This window comes from Sciurus carolinensis, chromosome 5, assembly GCF_902686445.1.
Source record: "Sciurus carolinensis chromosome 5, mSciCar1.2, whole genome shotgun sequence".
Taxonomy (NCBI): Eukaryota; Metazoa; Chordata; class Mammalia; order Rodentia; family Sciuridae; genus Sciurus; species Sciurus carolinensis.
The window spans coordinates 3554469-3572723 of record NC_062217.1 but is presented as its reverse complement, the minus strand read 5'-3'; the positions used below and the strand labels follow the sequence as shown (position 1 = coordinate 3572723).

The window sequence follows — 18255 nt, the reverse complement described above, 5'->3', positions numbered from 1 at the left end:
AAAAGAAAAATCATTTCAACTGGGGCTACAGTCTCTCAAAACAACTTGACATGTTTACGCTGATCTGTGACCAGCGGAGGGGACAGGACTTTCTGAAAGGCAGGGCAGATAGGTTTTAGAGGAAGGTCTAAGGACACACCTGGAGCAAACCTGGAAATTCACACTGTAAAGGCTTCGTGTAGTGTGAAAACTATCCATTTCTGGATGCCGGACTCTTTCCCCAGGACTATTAAGATATCCAGCTGCTTGCCTGGTGTAGCAGGGCTTCCTCTAAGCATCCTCTGACTGGAACAGTGACGAATGTGGCAGATGAACCAGTGAGTGCTGTTCAGAGGACAGAGTCAGAGGTTTCTCCATCTGTATAGTCCAACTTGCACAAATCTCCATGGGTGGCATTTGATATATACATGGTCATGATATCACTTAAGGCAATTAACGGCACAGAATTGCAATTCAGATAGTACAGTGTCCTTTCTAAATAAAGACACAAGATGAAAGTAAATGTTTAGAATAACTTAAAGTTCTAATTGGAACAGAAATAGTGTTATTTTCTAGGAAATGATTTCTCTTTTGAATGCCAGTATCTGCATGCTACCTCTTTCTTCCCAGAAATAATTATCTGTTTGTTCATTTGCTGAAATATAGTTATGTGTGGGTAATTATAGCTATCACTTACTTTAATTGCCATCTTTTTACTGATGTGAACACAGACTTGGATTTTTTTGTGTATGTGTACCTAATTATTCCCTGGACTTGTGGTTATTTATCATTAGATTAGAAAGCAGTTTTTAATGTTAGAACATTTTAGCTGTATCAAACAAAGTGTTGTGAATATAAAGATGTTTATTTTGTGGGGAAATAGAGATATAAAAATTTCCAATGAGGACATTTTATATCAGTATGATTTTCTTTCTTGCTGTTCAATGAATATACATTTTATTGCTAAGCATCAGGAAAAATGGCAATTAAAGAATAGAGCCATTACACTTGGATCTGCATTTCTCTTTCTGTGAAGATGGCCTCTTTTTCGTTTGCTTAATGTCCACCCTCAGTGCAAAGTCAGGGTTCTCTGTGTGGATGAAAGGCTTGCTAGGAGGCAGGACTGGCGAGCTCATTCGTGGGTCCAGGGACTTTGCATTTTTCGCATGGACTCGAGGGCTGTGTTGAACTCGGCATTAGATCCAAACCCTCCTGATCGGACACAGTGAAGCAAGGCTTCTGGCAGCCATGCCCCACGACTGCCACTGGCCTAGGAGCCTCTGACTGGAGCCCAGAAAATAGGCTTCCATGTGCACCCTGCCACCTCACTCCATTCATAGGCATTGCAAAGATGCTCTGGAATTTGGAAAATAGGCTTCCGTGTGCACCCTGCCACCTCGCTCCATTCATAGGCAAAGATGCTCTGGAATTTGTACTGTCATCTGACTCAAAGCCCAAGGGCCAGAGAAGGGGAAGCAAGCTTCCACTTGACAATCTGGAATATTCTCTAGTTGTCTATTTTGAGTAACAGGAGTTGCTTTGCAAAGAAAGCTTGCTCCTGTGGCATCCCTGAACCCTCCCACCTCCTGCTTCTGGCCAAGAGTGTCTTGAAGCCATATTGAATCCTGTCTCATTTGGACCTCACTCATTGAATTGAACTCTGTCCAGCTCAGCTGGGCGTTGAGGTTGAAGATGGTGTACTGAGATAATCACTGGGCAGTGTTCCTGGTATTTGAGGGGTCACCCTGCCTGGGTCCAGACCCCAGCTCTGACACAAGACAACTCCATGAGCGTGGGCACAGCACATCTCAGCTTCTTAGTTTTCTCATCTTAAAAACAGGGATGATGAAGAGTCTGCCTCATGGACTGCTCTGGGTGTTCAGCGTGGTGGTGCAAACACAGAGCTGGTACTCAGCACACACCACCTGCACACAGTTCTCCTAAAATCCCAGGGCTTTTAGAGCTGGATGATCCACAGGATTTAGCCAACAGAAGCAGAAGTTATACCAGGAAGCAGAGGAAGTCAAGGTGGTGGATTCATTTCTCCAAGACCATGTAGACTGTCCTGGGCCTACATGCACCTGACCCCACTGCTCCCAGGTGTGGTCACATATGCTGGTCATTTTGATGGCCTACCCTGGTATTCAGTGCCAGGATGGACATTATAATCTAGAGCCTCTGGAATGAATCAAATAAGACCATATGGATATGATTCAGGGGAAGGACTGTCGTGCACGTACATTAGAGTTTTCAGAGTGACAGGATGGGCAGAAGGACAGGGAGACCTCGAGAAGAGGCAGGCAGCTCCTGGCACTCGAGGGTCGATGAGGACGAGCATGGCGTGTGAGTACGTGCACGGTGGCCAGATGACATCTGAGTTCCTCAAGTGCCTCTTTGTGTGAACAGCGAACATGGGAGAACATTGACAGTGTGTCAAAAGAGATTAGGATCCCAGGCAGTTCGTGCTAAAAGTGTCCCAGGGGGTCCGAGGAGCAATGGTTGCAGTTACCTTCCACACAGAGGAGGGCATTCAGGGGACTGGGATGGCCAAGGACACCTTGGGGGGAAGGCTGGAATTTCAAGATGAGCAAAGGAGCGAGCATTTGGAATCTGCTGCTGGAGTTATCCGTGGCACGAGTATGAACCTGCGCGTGGGTGAGGGCGTGAGCTAAGAGAGACTGCCAAGGACAGGGCACAGCGCCCGGCGGCAGCTCCAGAGCCGCCCTGCTCTGGCTCTGCCATTTTTGAGAAGTGCGCCTGGTTGTGCTGTTGAAGTGACTGCAGAACAGGACAGGAGGTTGGGCGTGCCAAGCTCACGCACCTTCACTGGGTCCTTGGCAGGCTTTGCAGACAAGCCAGGCTGTTAGAGAACATCCTGGCAGAGGAGAGGAGAGAGGCTTGATGAGTCCACTTACAGTGAGGGTGGAAGGCTGAACCCTGCAGCGGAGAGGGGAGGTGGAGCAGGGGTGCCCTAGGTGGATTTGCAGTTTGATACATATGGACTTGCCGGGCGCAGTGGCACACGCCTCTAATCCTAGCAGCTCGGGAGGCTGAGGCAGGAGGATCATGGGTTCAAAGGCAGTCTCAGAAAAAGTGAAGCCCTAAGCAACTCAGTGAGACACTGTCTCTAAATAAAACACAAAATAGGGCTGGGGACGTGGCTTAGTGGTTGAGTGCCCCCGAGTTCAATCCCTGGTACCAAAAAATGAAACAAGAACTTCTGACTCCAGATCACATAAATGCCAAGTGCACCTTGGGAGTTCAGGCAGGAGCTCCAGGATGGAAAGATGGGAAAGAGGCTGGGTATGTGGGGTTATTACAGCACTGAGGAGAGTGCAAAGGGGGAGAGAGAAACAGGTGACTGAGAAGGCAGAATGAAGGCCTAGGACGGGACGCTGGGGGAGACCACAGCTGCCCAATGTCATGGAAGCCAAGAGGAGACGTAAAGGCCAGAGTCCTCGGTGAGACACGAGAGAACCCAGCCCCATTGTCCTGGACTAAACAACTTTGGGTCCCCAACCGAATGACAGGCTCTGACTGGTCAGGCACATAAAATCCAGTGTCACTCATCTGCCACAGCTGACCCCACTCTTCTCCTCTTCAGAGACTTCAAAAGGACCCACTGGGTGCTGCACATGAACTGCATGACCCACAGTTTCTCCCTTTTCCAAGTCACTTTAGTGATCACACAGAATTCCTGGATCAGACCTGTACCAGGGCTCAGAAGGAGAGCATCCTAAAGCCCTTCCTCTTTGTGTCCTGGGAAGTCCAATTTGCAGAACTTGGAGCAGCACCCCACGTCTGAGAAGAGGGAGCGTCTGCCCAAGCCCACATGGCAATCAGAGGTTCTCTGAGGTGTCCGCGTTGTATCTGCGATGCTTGTAGCTCAGCTTTGGGGACCCCTTCTCCTGATCCCTGAGTGACTTTTGAGCAGAAGAGTTGGGTGTCTAGGGGACACCAGAAGTTTCAGAAGACCTCAGCCCTTGCAATCACTCGGGAAGCGTGACTTTTACAATCAAGAGTGCAGTACCAATGGGCATGCTCAGCTTGCTAAGGCATCCTTTGCTCTGCACAAAGCATCTGAGGACGGAGACGTGACTCTCTAAGCTGTAAATGACCAACTCTGCACTGGGTCTGGGAGAAGGCTGGGGCAGTAAGAACACCCAGCACCATGGCGGTGTGTGTGAGCAGCCTGTCTGAGCTGCGGTTCTGCCTTCCAGTGAAAGAGGACAGATTAAAGGCCTCACTCGCTCTAAGTGACCCCCCAACACCAAGTGAGAATCTTCCGTCTTAGTTAAAATGTGCAATGGAATCCTCTAGGCTGGGGAGGAGACTCAGAAGCAGGTGCTCTCTGGGGTGTCACTTGACAGTGCTCCTCTGAGCTTCAGGAGGACTCCCCAGTGTAGAGAAGAGTCTCATGAGTTAGGGACACATGCTCAGCGGTTCACAGGTGAGGTGACTTGACTTCTGGGATTTTTTTTTTTTTTTTTTTTTTTTTTAATTTAGTGAGAAAAACAGGTGGAACAAGTTTGAAGGCCAAAGCTCAGGGATAGGGAGGTGGGTTTCCCTCCCTGTTCTCTTATATATGTCTGAAATCTCTGTAAAGTATTTCAGTCCCTGTTAGTTTGGTAAGTAAAACGTGTGAGTTACTGTCATGGTACGAGCAGTTCTTTGGATGCTCAATAAAAACGGAAGTGGTCATGACTTGCTGCTCATTCATACCATTTATCTTTCTTTACACATTCTGTGTCCATTTTTTTATTTTGACTTTTAGGTTGTTTTAAGGCAGACTAATTAAACCTTTTATTTAATGTATTTAAGTGTGTGTTTTTGTTTTTACTTTTGCATTTTATTTTTATGATTTTTTAACATATTTTCAATATCCATAGATAGGCATTAGTCCATCTTTTTCCCATGATTTGTGCTTTTGGTATCTTTTTTGATCATTTGTCTTTAAAAAAATTACTCAATTTAATATGGCAGCTGTAATGTGGTTTGTTGGTTAAATATATATATATAACCTCCTTTGCACCTTGGAAGCTCCCAGCTGGTACTGTGCCTGCCCTACACCGGCTCACTGGCCCGAGTGGGCTTCCTCTGTCTGCTGGAGCCAGCGAGGATTTCCTCCAGCCCAGGCATCTCTGCCTAGGGTCTCCTCTCCTCTCCTCCTCTTGGAGGAGACCCCTCTTTTGGGGAGCTTCCACCTCCTACCCTCTGTCCTCCCCTGGCTCTGGTCTCCATGGGTCCAGACCCGTGTGCCTTCTGCAGCTGGGGAATGCCCTTCAACTCCCAGCTGCAATGCAGTGGTGTCCATCTTCTCTCAGAAATCTGCAGTGCCATCTCTTGTCTACGGAACGTCACCAGTCACACCCCCATAGAGGGTTCTACAAAACCCTCTAAACCTTTGGTCCGCTTTACTTCTAGAACAATCTCCTGTTCCCTCCTCTGGCCAAACCCTCTCACAGACCATTCCCCTGGCCTGGGGCAGCTACAGGCTTTGCAGCCTTTTCTCCTTGACCTCTCAGCCAGACCTGGCTCCTCCGCTTGCTTCCCCTTCCAACATTCTCCTAGAACCCAGAGCATCTGGCATCACCACGCGGAGCTCTCCCAGAGTCCCTGCTAGCAGGACGCATCCTGGCTCCGGAGAGCCTGCTGTGTAACCGGAACCCTCCTGGCCCTCGGTCTCTTGTGTTGTGTTCAGGCTAAGTGTCATTCCCATTAAGGTACGAGCTTCTCTCCAGTGGAGACTTTTCCTTTTTCTGCACTAACTGTTTCTCAGTTATTCAGAGGATGTTCATAAATAATTCCTCATTTCATCTAATTGATCCTGGGTAATGCACATTGTGCTATTGATTTGGTTCTGGGTTTTTGTTTTTATAATCTAAACTGACTTTCTGTTTCGATTCTAAAAGAAAACATCTAATTTATAATTTAGTTTTGGAAAAAGGATCATGGCTTCCTTCTCCGTAGATACCCTTGTGAGTAAGACATCAGGTGAACTGGACATGTGTCCTCCTGGTGGACCAGCCTGGGCCTCCACCCCCACCTGCCTCCTCCTCTTGGGAGGCTGTCACGTGAATCCCAAGCCCTTTTTTGCTGTCTTGCCAACTGCCTGCTTCTCTAGGTGCCTGGTTTTCCCAGCGGTGCCCCAGGTTAGGCTTCCAGTCTCCCTCTGCCTGTCTGGATTCTGGATCGCTCTACCACCAACTGCTGGGTTGCGCCCTGTCCTATATTCTGTTGCCAGTGTCTAAGTACAGTCGTTCCCTTGCCAGCTGCAGATACCACCACTCTTCTGGCAGGGACCCTTTCTCCAGCGCCAGGCTCCTGAGGTTTCTCAGGTACAGGCACTGCTGCGGGCACCCCCTCAGGGAAGCCAGCCCTCGCGTGGAGGTGTTACACACTCAGCAAGGTCACTGGGCAGGCCTTGTTGGATGTCAGCGGGATTGCAGGGACTTCCCTCAGGAACTACCTGTCCTATAACTGGAATAATGTGAGGTGATTTCCTAATGATTTTTAATTTAGGAATCATGTATATGTTTAATCAATTAAACTGTGTAGTTAATGATACTTTCAGACGAGAGGAGTAATTGCTTTGGTACTTAAAGTTCTCTGGGTTGAATTCATTCCAGTGGGTAGTTACTGCTGCTTTTATCCATGCTAGTTTGTTAACCAAGTCACTTCTGGCAATGCAGGAGGCCTCTGTAACAGTGGCTCCCAACCTTGCAGGGGGACATCTAGTGATGTCTGGGAACACTGAAGTTTTGAACTGGGTGCTGCTGGCAGAGGCCAGGCACACTGCTCAACGCCCTGCAAGGTGTAGGACGGTCTCACAACAGAAGGATCCGGCCCCAAGTGCTGAGAGGAGAAACCTGAAAGATAATCAAGTCATTGTAAAGTCATTGGAGGCCTCAGGAGTACTTCCGTGCCCCTCGAGGGGAGAGGTGTTCAGTTCCCTTGAACTCCAGTTCATCCCGGACCATTGGCTGTGGACAGGATGAACCATTCTCAGAGGGATCAGCAGACACAAACGCCGGATGTTCTCTCTGTCTTTACTTCCTTCTCTTCCTCCCTGCTGCCTCTCAAGAGCCTTCTCCAGCAATCCAGGGGGATTGATCTTCACTGGTCCTTCCCCCACGGATGCCTCTAGAGAAGTCCCTCTGCTCCCGTCCCTCCAGGGCTCGCTTGCCCACTCTGTGAGGCTGTGATGTGCTTCTCCACTGCATCTCATCCTCCTGCCTGGGTACTTCCTCTTTCACTAAGTGCAGCTGTGGCAACACACTAGAAACTCGGTATCCAGTGAGCGCTTGCCCATGTTCCACCCAGGAGTCCTAAGGAGGTCGGCTTGTTCCGGTGCTGAGGCGGTTTCTCAGGTGAGAGGAGAGGCCACTGAACGGTGCTTTGTGTTGCACTCCGCAGGCTCACCTGAGGAGGACCGGTGCTCACGGCTGAGTGTCAGCAGCACAGCCACGCCATCGCCGCAGAGACACCGGGACAGCCACACTGCTCAGGTAGGTGCTGCCACACCCCTGGACTGGCAGTGAGCCCGGACTTCCCTCCGCCCTAGGCTCCTTCCGCCTGATCCCCTCCTCCCTCCCTGCTCACTCCAGCTCTCTGCTTGCAGTAAAAAAAGAGAGAAAACTAATAAATATTATAAAGCAAAGCATCACGGATTTAATTTATGTTGTGCTACTTTAAAATTGTTACCAGGCGATGCTGATGTCAAAACTGCTAAATGACAATATGTTTTCTGAATTGGGTGTCAGCTGAAACAGGCGGCTGGGAGTGACCAGGCGTGGACAACTCGGAGCCCCAGGTAGAGACTGACTCCTGCCGTCCAGCTCTGTCCAGCACTCAGCACAGGACCACCGCTCTGTGCAGCTGGTGGATGTCACATCTACCATTCTTGTGTTTGGCCTTACAAATTTCACCAAAATAAGGATTATATAAGAGAAAATGAAGCATTTTTAAACACATGAAGAATTTACGTAATAGGGTATTCTTTTCTCTTAGGGTTGATTTTCAAATTCTACGCTTAATAGTGATCTCTTAAAATGACGTGGCCTTGCGTCCAAGGTGGTGTCCGACCCAACAATTACAAAGTTTAGCATTAACACATTAAAATATTGTTGCTTCAGCAACAGGATTCTTAGCTTCCATGAAGTTACCGTACAGTTTCTATTATGTCAAGATCTACATAAAAAGATCTCAGCTGGGAATCCAGATGTTCCCATGAAATCAACTATCCAGCTAATGATCAGCTGTCATCAGAATACCTGGAATCAGGTAGGCATGGCCTCATTATCTGCTGAGATTTCCTAGATAACACTGATGAAATAGGGAGCAAAATCGAGACCTGAATCCTAAAAATCAATCTTAGAGTAGGCCATCTGCTGGAACCACGCACGCTGATGTCTGGGCCCTCCACTGAAAATGCTGGTGGTGGTGAGGAGTGTCCTGCTGTCCCCTCTGCTCCTTGGACAGACACTTCGTCTGTGATCATTTGCAGGGCACCTGCTCGTGGGGATCGTGGGTTGGTTTCTACGGTAGTGTTGACTCTTCCACTTAGAACTCGGTAGGCCATCCGCCATCTTTCCCAGGGCTTCCACTGCAGTGTGATTCGTAGAGAAAAGGGGTGAGTTTGAAAGACGGTTCATAAAACAGGCATGCCAGGAGCGTTTCCTCTGATCTGTCAGGGATTTCCTGAGAAGTAAGGAGAGATGGGAAAGGAAGCGTTTTCTCCGGTTTTCAAAGGGGCCTGATTTCCCGGGCACATGCCTCCGATGATGTAGAAGCTGCCAGTCATCTCATGTCATTTTTTTCCCTGAGAAAATGGAAGGCCATGTGACTTCTCTTCCATGCAGACTGTGGCCTCAGTCAAGGACAGCACCTTGCTGCTGAGGCACTGGGAGAGTGATGTGACCCTGAGGTTCAATGGCCACATGTCTTCCAGACTCTCTTGTGAGGTATTTATAGGGGCAGTGTAGACACATAGATGCAGGCTGCATTTCAGATTTTCCACCAATGCACTTCAACAGAAACTCCATAAAGGAAGTCTGTCCTGGAGGCTTTGGTCCTATAGCAGTGAAGCCAGATGTGGACCAAAAATCGACCCCTCTCTGAGGACATCAGTGTTTTATCCAGCATCATTATGAGTCAATGGCATTCCTTTAAGGAGCAAGTCATGCATGGACGTTGCTGTAGTGGACAGTTGAGTGGATGTCAAGTTCGTGCATCCTGTTTCTGGAATAAACTAGCCATGAGCCATTAAGAGGAATGGAGGAGTCATCTTTTCATAAATTTGAAAATTTTTTGGTTCAAGATAAAAGTCTAAATAGCCTTAGTGGTCATTTGTAACTTGGTGTTTTGGCTGTTGGTCTCACTTTTCAGTTTCTTACCCACCACAATGAAAATATAAAGGGAGAGACGCCCCCTCTCACTTCTCCTTTGGCAGCTGGACAAATACACGTGAGATGGGCTCAGTCTATCTACCAAGGAAGCAGCGTGAGAGACGTAAAGTGTAAGGGGTGAGAAGAATGGATGTGGTCCCAGGGCTGACCCTGCCGGTCTGGGGCTCCATTCGGCGGCAGCAGAGGAATGCTAGTCCGAGCGCACTGCCGCCTGGCCTCTGTGTCACCCAGCCCACTTGCTGGACCTTTTCCCTCCAATCCTATTTTTCTTTACCCTTTAAATAAAGCCTCCAGTACTCTAATTAAATTTTAGGAGGTTTGAATAATTTTTTGAAAGAATGCTATTTAGCACGATGTACTTAGAAGTGACTTGGGGAAAAGGCTCTGCAGTGAATGAATACTTTCATCTTCCATCCCAGAATGACTTCTTGCTCTCTGCTGTGATCACATCCCTCTGCTGACTCACAGAGCCAGGCAACCTGACACAGGAAGCCCGAGGTTATAAATAAAGCAATAGCAAGAAAGCGGGGTGCGGGGTTGAGACCAGGCGGGAGCAGAGCGCGTGGATTAAATAGTGCCTGGTGCACACCCCCTGCAGAAACCTTGCTGCTTACAGGTCTGTGCACTGCTGACACTGAAAAATGGGACCTTTTCTTTTTTTCTTCTGAGCATGACTGATTTACCTGTAACTTACCATTAATTTTACCAACTTTTCCTTCTGTTTTTCGGTTTCTCTCAGCTGCCTGTTCTCCAAAGGAATAGTGCATGCTTCATGATCTTTGATTTTCATTGTGAACATTTATCATATTTCTTCTCAAACTTAAAAATTTGCTTCTTGAAAGAATGTACATTATTGTGAATATTGGTCATATTCAAATATTCATCATGAGGAATCATTGATAAGTCTGCTAAAATGGTGGCAGTCCAGTGCCCAAGACCTTAATAAATATCCAACCCACCCCCAGTATAGCTGCTGGCGAGCCGTAATATGATATGTATGCAATTGATCCACATCGAGAAACAAATAGCTCTGTGGTTTGTTTTATTGAACCATTAAAGAAACCTTTTTGTAATGCCACATATCAACAAAATTAAGAGTTGCAGGCTACTAAATAAATCCAATACTTTCCATATTCTTTTTTTGTCATATGGATTGATCTAAATATATTATAGCATGGAATCAAAACAATCAAAACAAACCATGTGCTAGATGAAATAATATCAGGGAACAGAAAGTAGATAATCCTGTCAGAAAAATCAATTTATCTCTATCATCTACCATCTACTTGCCTATTTTCTATCTCTATCTATCTATCTGTCTGTCTGTCTATCATCTATCCTATCATCATCTGAGCTATGAACTCTGAGGCCTCACGGAGAGGACTCTGTCACACACCCAAGTCTTCTGAGAACCAGTACTCTCCATTGGTGATTCACATGATAAGTGCAAGAAAGAAAGGAGGTAAATTAGTTTGATGGTCTGAGTAAAATGGGAGCATTTTCAACAGGGAAAGGTTAGGTCCTATATGGACACATAGAAATTTGTAAAATATAAATTTTAAAAATTCCATTTTTTGTACCTTTCCATTATTCAGTTGGACCACATGTATATCTTAAATGTATTCAAATACTGTGTTTCTAACTGATTCTTACCAACAAGGAGAATTCTATCATAAGAAATATTGAAAGAGTGAGAAATCAGAGTAGTGACTGATTTTTACTAAAGAAGAGAATGGCCCCACACCACCTGCACACTCCTCCAGATGGGCAGTGGGCAGTTAGCAGGCGTCTGTGCAGGAGAGAGAGACACAGCTGGAAGATGAACCTGAGTCTTGCTGACTTCATTCAGTAGTAAATTATCCGAATTAAAGAAAGGAAGAGGAGAAAAAAGAACTGAAGAAGAATCTCACCTCTGTTAACATGTGGGCAACAGAAAATAGCAATTATTTTTCAGGTTATTTAAAGAAAATGTGTGGGACTCCCAGCATGCTGCCTGGGATGCATAAGTTCACAGAAGTGCTCATTATGGTTATCATGATATTCCCCTTTTCCAGAGTCAGTTCTGAATGTGACAGAGTAGATGCTACCTAAAATGAGTAGGAGGTTGAATTAGAGCAGCAGAACCCACAGCAATCTGGAATCCAATAGCACCTCTCCTGTGCGCAGTTTTAGAAGGAATTCTAGTATGCACTAGCATAGATTTAGGAAAAACTCTGAGCCTTGAAACACCCAACCTCAGTCCCTCTTGCTCTTTTGTCGCATCAGCTTTAGAGCTGGGTTTTTAAGCACAGTGTCTGAGTTCTTGACTCCATCCCTGCCACACTGGAATGGATCATCACCCCGTGGTTAGCACAGAGCCTCCTCCACACTGGCCTTTGACTAACTGCCTGTCCTACCCGTGAAAACTAGCCAGTGCTGTGCATGCTTTTAATAGGTTTAAAAAAAAAGGGTTGTTGTATAGTTTATTCTGGAAATGGTTATTCTGTTGTTGGGATGGTTCATCTTTTCCATCTTGAATCATGTGCTCTCGTCTTATGGTGAGAATTAGTTCCAGGTTAAATGCAGAAGCCTCAGAGTTGAGGTGGCCTTGCTGAGAGGAGCTACCAATGACATGCACCCCCGGCCACCCCAAGTCCCAGGGGCAGCACTGCCACAGGGAGCCCTGGTTGTCTCCTTCACGTCAGATGAGGCAGCTGGGCTTGGAATCTCTTGTGTGTGACCCTGTAGAACCTAATGACGCTTCCCGAGGAAGATGCAGGGAGGCAGGTGGGCCAGTGACCTTCAGCCGCTCTCTCTAGTGTCTGTTCACCTCCTCCATTCAAGCTTTTCTCAGAAGCAGGTTTTATCTGAACAGGGGCAGGGCTTTTCCTAAGAACAGCGCGTCAACACCGTGACATGGTGGAGGGAAAACCAGAAGAGCCGGCTTCCAGTGTCGCTGCCACCCAGCACGGCACACTGAAGATGGCTCTTTCACAATTGCCAAAGAGGGGGAGAAAGGATGTGCAGAGCTGCCCTGGAGGGGGAGCACCCAAGGGCCGCTGGGAGTGGCGCTGGCCGGTGGCTGTTGCCAGGTGCTCCCCAGAAGCTCAAGTGTCTGCCTACCGGAGTGGGATCGGAGCTTCCCGTTTCTGGAATACTTGGTTTATGATTCACGGTTCTTCCTCACCCAGTGACACAGGTCCCGGGGGTTTACATTCCTGGCTGCTATACGCTACCTCGGATCCGTTGCTCCCAGCACCTTCTTTTCCTGTTTCCTAACTGCTCTGCGGGACTTTCTTGATGATTTTAGGGATTTTTTAATATTCTGGGTAACATCCCTTTCTAGCTTCCTGCTTGGCAAAGACTTTGCTTATTTTGTTTTTCTGATCAGTTTAGCTAGAAGTTTATCACCTTTATTGATCTTTTAAAAAACTCACTTTTGATTTTATCGATTTCTATGTTGCTTTGCTGTTTCACTGATTTCTGTTTTCTTGTTTACAATCTCTTCTCTTTTTCTGGTTTCTTAAATAGGTAGCAGAGATCATTTGAGGTGTTCTGTTTTTTCCAATGAAAGTAAAATGTTACAGATTTACATCCAAACACTGTATTCGCTACATTCTACCATTTTTGACATGTCTTGTTTTCATTTTCATTCAGTTAAAAATACTTTCAAACTTCTCTTGGGACTTTCTTTTGGACCTATGTTACTTATTTTCCAGATACTTGGGAATTTTCCAGATCACCTTCTGATACTGATTTCTGGTTTGATTTTGATATGATCTGAGAAAATGCCTGGTGAGATTTCAGTGTTCTTAAATTTAGGGACTTGTTTTACGTCCCAAGGAAATCTTTCCTGGTAACACTTCCAGGTACTCTTGAAGAGAGTATGCATTCCACGATCACTGGGCAGAGTGTTCTAGAAACATCCATCAGGCCGTGCTGGTTGATAGCGTTCAGGTCTGTGTCCTTGCTGATTTCCTCTCTCCTTTTCCTGTCCATTACTGCCAGTAGAGCCCGGAGGTCTAATTTTGCCTTCAGTTTCACCAGTGTCTGCCCGGGGATCAGGGGTGGCGGAAGTAGGGCAGAAGTACTGTTGTGAGGATTATCGTGACTCCTGGTGAAGCAGTTTCCTCTTCATACACGACACTCCTCTGTCTGAATTCTCTAGTCTTGATGAAGACAACCACTTGGTCATTCTGTTGACCACGGTCTGCACAGTGTCTTTGTCCCGGTGAGCTCCAGAGTCACAGCCACCATCACCATGGAACCTGAGAATCTTCCATCCCCTCCCTCTAAACCCACCTTCGACTTTGAAAGTCTTTGTTTCTATATTTGACATGGTTTGTTGGAGGCAGCATACAACTGGATCTTGTTTATTTTTGTTCAGCCTGATAAGCTTTGGATGGGCCATTTACATTTGATGTGTTCTGGGTCGAGTTGGATTCAGGCGTCCTCTGTGGTACTGTATGTGTCCTGTTTATCCCCACTGCTTGTTTTTCGTTATCGTTGTCTCCCTCTGACGGCTTCTTTTGGAGTATTCCAGTGCTCTTTGATGTTCCACTCTAGTCTACCACTGCCTCTTGGCTTCATGTCTGTGTGTGTGGTTGCTTTGGTGATGGCAATAGATGTGTGTCTGATTTCCACCTGTTTACAGTCGGCCACACAGTCCCGCCAACCTCCACACCAGGAGAGAAGTGTTGACCTGCGGCCCTCACATCCCTGGGACCCACGCTCCCGCACTCTGCCCTCCCTGCTGGCCCCAGTTTCCCTCTGGCAAGGTTCAGTGTCACCAAGGTCTTCCTCCAGGACCTGCCTGAGGCGGCTCCAGATTCTCTTAGTTTCAAAAACCTGGGCCAGCCTTGTTCTCCCACGCTTCTGTTGCCCCCCGCGATCTGACTGTGTTGGCTTGCTTTTCTGATTCCTCAGATAGAAGGGTGTGCATGTCTGCAGGTTGTGGTTGTCACCTGCGGACACTTAGCTCACGCGTCTTCATCTGGCTTCCGTCCTCTCCCACACGCATGCATATGTCTGCACCATCACACTGACTGCCTCTCAGTCAGGGCTTGTCTTCATTCTGTTCAAGAAAACCTTCTGTGTACATACTTAAGAGGAAATGAAAGTCTTCCTTATCTGTGCCTGCCACAGAGTTATGTCTCTATGTATTTTTTAATATAAGTTTTGTTTCATTTTTAGCATGAAGGAATTTAAGCTGCCTGCACTTTACTCGTGAGTCAGATGCAATTTGGAAGTGAGATTTTACTTTTTTCTGCACAGGTATCAATCACTGCACACTTTTTCAGCATAAGGCCTTGGCTATGACTTGCTGTCTTGTGAGGCGCAACTTAAAAACAGAGGAGTCACCACTGAGAAGTCCCAATCTGAGAGTCTGTCTCACGCAACGCCCAAAGTGACTATTGGGAGAACAGCCCCGAGTGTAGGGTTGCAGGGGTTTTTATATCATCAGTAAAGCAAGCTTTACTGTACATAGATCACAAGTGACTGTTATGATTCAAAACTACAGACTAACATCATGAGATCTAAAATCATTAGCAGAAGGGGAAGTGGGTCAAAACAACCTTAGTGGGGTACAAATTAACAAATGGTTACTAACATCTAGACAGCCATTCTCTATGACAGGTACATTGTCCAAGAAAACTAGGAACCAGAAAGAGAACAATTTTACATTATATAAGAATTGTCTTTTTGTGTCCCCAACATGCTATGCTAAGCACCTGTTGACGGTTACAGAGGTAGGTGTTCCCACAGGAGACGAATTTCCTACATGACGTGGAGTCTCAGGGTCAACTGGAGACTGTTTGGTCATTGCCCATGTAGCCTGGCCCATAATAGCTCCTGTAGCAGGACAGGCCACACTGCCCGCGAGGCTGTCTTCATGCTTACCCATGACCCCCCAACAGGCTCACCCTCTCTCCAGGACTCCTGGAGCCCCTCCAAATGAATGCGTCCCCTCCATAATGTTGTCCCCATAACTCCGTCTCTATCGTGTGATTCATTGTGAGGTATGTGGTGTGTGCCTGTGTGTGCATGTGCGTGAGGAGAGCCGGTGGACTCTGGAGCTTGTAGTGAATGCACCAAATGCTGCTTGGTCACTTCTGTACTACCAACGTATCACACTTGACGAATTCCCAGCTCAACCGAAATTTCACCCAGGAACAACTCCAGAAGAGCAAAGAGAAGCAGACAGGCACAACATGTCCTCACTCTGCCAAATGCCTCTCGCCCGGTCCCAAGCTAAGACACACCAGTGAACTTGGCGAGTGGGACTGCAGGCAGCTGCCTCTCTAGGGGAGCGTTCAAGAGGAGTCACATTGTATATGCTGATTGACTTCCAAAGTCACGGAACGTGGAAGTCAACGTGACTCAGGAAGACTCTCTGCATTGCCCAAAAAGAACAACATGCCTGGCTTTCCTGCACGTACCTGCCGAGTTACATGCGCGCAGTAGGCCTGACGTGTGAGACGGCACACCGTACAGATGAGCCCGGCATCTAAATTCCAAGAGAAGGGGCTGCTTGAAAGTGGATTTTCAGAGATCCCTGCACTCACTGGTTCCTCTCCAGATATCTGTGGAGAGTCCTCAGATGCCAGGCACAGGTGTGGGCACTCACAATACCTTGGTTGGAAAAACAAACATCTTGGCCCTTGTGAAAGGTAAATTCTAGCATGAGAAAGCAAATAAGCCCTATTTAGGTAAAACATAGGATACACTGAAAGGCCATAGGGCAGGGAAAAGGAAATGCCGATGGGGTCTGGGGCAGAGCAGACCGGTGGAGGAGTTGGGCGCAGTCGCAGCTGCAGATCAGGACCACAGCTGCGTGGAGCAGAGAGGCGCAGGGCAGAGGCCAGGGTCACCCCTGCTGGTGTCCAGTCACGCATTCCAGGTGGAGGGGCTGCCTAAACTGCAGGACGCCAGGGGGCTGGGTGAACCCTCTTTGCCAATACCCGTATTTAAGCAGAGTTGAGATTACCATTAGGTGTAAGTGTTAAAAGTCTAGAAAAGTTGACATTTTGACCTCTTAGCTGGAGCTTTGTGTAGAATGCCAGTTATGAGCATGACCTTGTGGCTTTCCTCAACACTGATGTGCTCAGAGCGAAAGCCGAAGGGACCGCTTGCCTTTCCCGTACGTGGGAAATATCAGATACCCTCCTCTTCCCCTGCTTAGGGTACCTAAGGATGAAGAAGAGGACTCCAGACAGCCTGGTCCATATTTCCTGACAAATTTGAAAGCAAAATTGGGGCTGAAATAATAGAAAGGTCCTTCTTGTGGGGAAATGCAGTCTGCTGACTCTGGTGGGGGTTTATTTTGTGACCTGGGGGACCTGGTGGGTCTGGCTCTCCTGATGTCTCTGATTGCATTGTGACTTGACACTGTCATTGTGTATTTCTGACTCTGTCAGAACAGGTTCTAAACCAGACGAACTGCGATGTCGGAAAGTGTCATAAAGTCAATGATATAAAAAGCCCAGAGTTTGAAGCCCAAGTGGGTTGAATTAATTTCGTACACTCACAGGTGATTTTTATTATCTATTTTTGGGAAGAAGTCTTGATTTGAAGGCGCACGCTCTTGTTCTGCCCACCTTGGCACATCTCGTCCCGTCCCTCTTTGTCCCTGCTGACTCCCGCTTTCCCTTCCTTCAGCAGGTCACACACAGGATTTGCTCTGTGCCTTACAGGCGCTGTGATGGCCCTGAGGTCCCAGCAGCAGGTGCTGCGCCTGCCGAATCTTTCCCTCCTCTCAGGCACCCAGTGAGAGCGCGTCTCTGTGGGTGGGAGGCTTCGGGGAAGGAGAGGAGCCAATGCATTGGGGCCACAGGCAGGGACCCCGCCTCCCACGGTCATAGTACAGACCTCCCTTGCCCACCTGCGACCCCATCCCAGAGCTGAATACCGCGTCCCCCGAACCAGGAGGAGGCCAGCAAGCTCGAGGCACATGGAAGGCGTCTGCCCATCAGCTTCTGGCCTCATTGTGAAAAAGTGACCGAGTTCCCCGGTGCCAAGGTGCCAGTAGAATAAACTGGGCAACCCCACCTGGTATCTCTTCACCATTTGTTTGGGTAATTATTTTATTACTGCTGCTGAACATTATTAAATGTAGTAGTTTATTAGCTAAATTTAGTCTCCATTATTTAGCAATCCTTATTCTTTTAAGTTAGTGAAAATCATGCTTATTCATATCTTCCAATGATACAATTATCAAAATACTGCTTAACAGAAAATGCTGATCGGTGGCACTCCCAGCTCACCTCTCTCTCTATCTCGCACACACACACCACATGCACTCATGCATGCACACACACAGTGTGCCACGTGTGTAAATAAAGTTTGTAACTTAAAAAATTTCCCCCAAAATCAAACTTGATTTCCTTCAGTAACACGGTCAATCCCCCATGGCAAAACGAGTACCCTGAGGAATGTCCGGAGACTTTCAGGACCTTGAGGGCTTTCAGCAACTCTAAAGAAGTGCCTGGCTTGCCTTCAGTTCTCAGGTTGGTGACTCGAGGGAAACGGGGACTCACACCCAAAGAGAAAAGACGCTTTGCTCCAGCAGTGAGTCCACGGCCTGGGACTGCTCTCCTGTGCCCCTTTGCTCTGTTGGCTGAATTTCAAAATCCTCTTGGACTTGGAAATACTAGCATCCGGTTTCATAAGAGTGGTTTCCTTGTTTTTATTCAATCATACTTAATATCGTAACAGGAATTGTTGCTGTTTCTAGGAAAAAAATGTTAGAGAACTTAAAAAATTAATAGGTAAACTGCATCCTGCAAAACAAAGCAAAGCAAATGAAGACGCTGGTCAACCTGGCAGTCCTCTGTCCCCCGTCCCCTGCGAAGGGGCTGGCACTTGGGGTTCGCCCCTCCTGCTTCCGCGC

General features: G+C 47.4%; 1 protein-coding gene across 4 annotated transcripts in view; it reads left to right on the top strand.

Moving 5' to 3' along the window:
* Positions 1 to 18255, top strand: part of Myo16 (myosin XVI) — a 606187-nt gene that overhangs the window by 576104 nt on the left and 11828 nt on the right. For all 4 annotated transcript variants that reach the window (XM_047554578.1, XM_047554580.1, XM_047554577.1 and 1 more), the window contains exon 34: positions 7396 to 7487. In XM_047554578.1, the coding sequence (XP_047410534.1) occupies positions 7396 to 7487 (92 nt within the window). The remainder of the gene's footprint in view (positions 1 to 7395; positions 7488 to 18255) is intronic.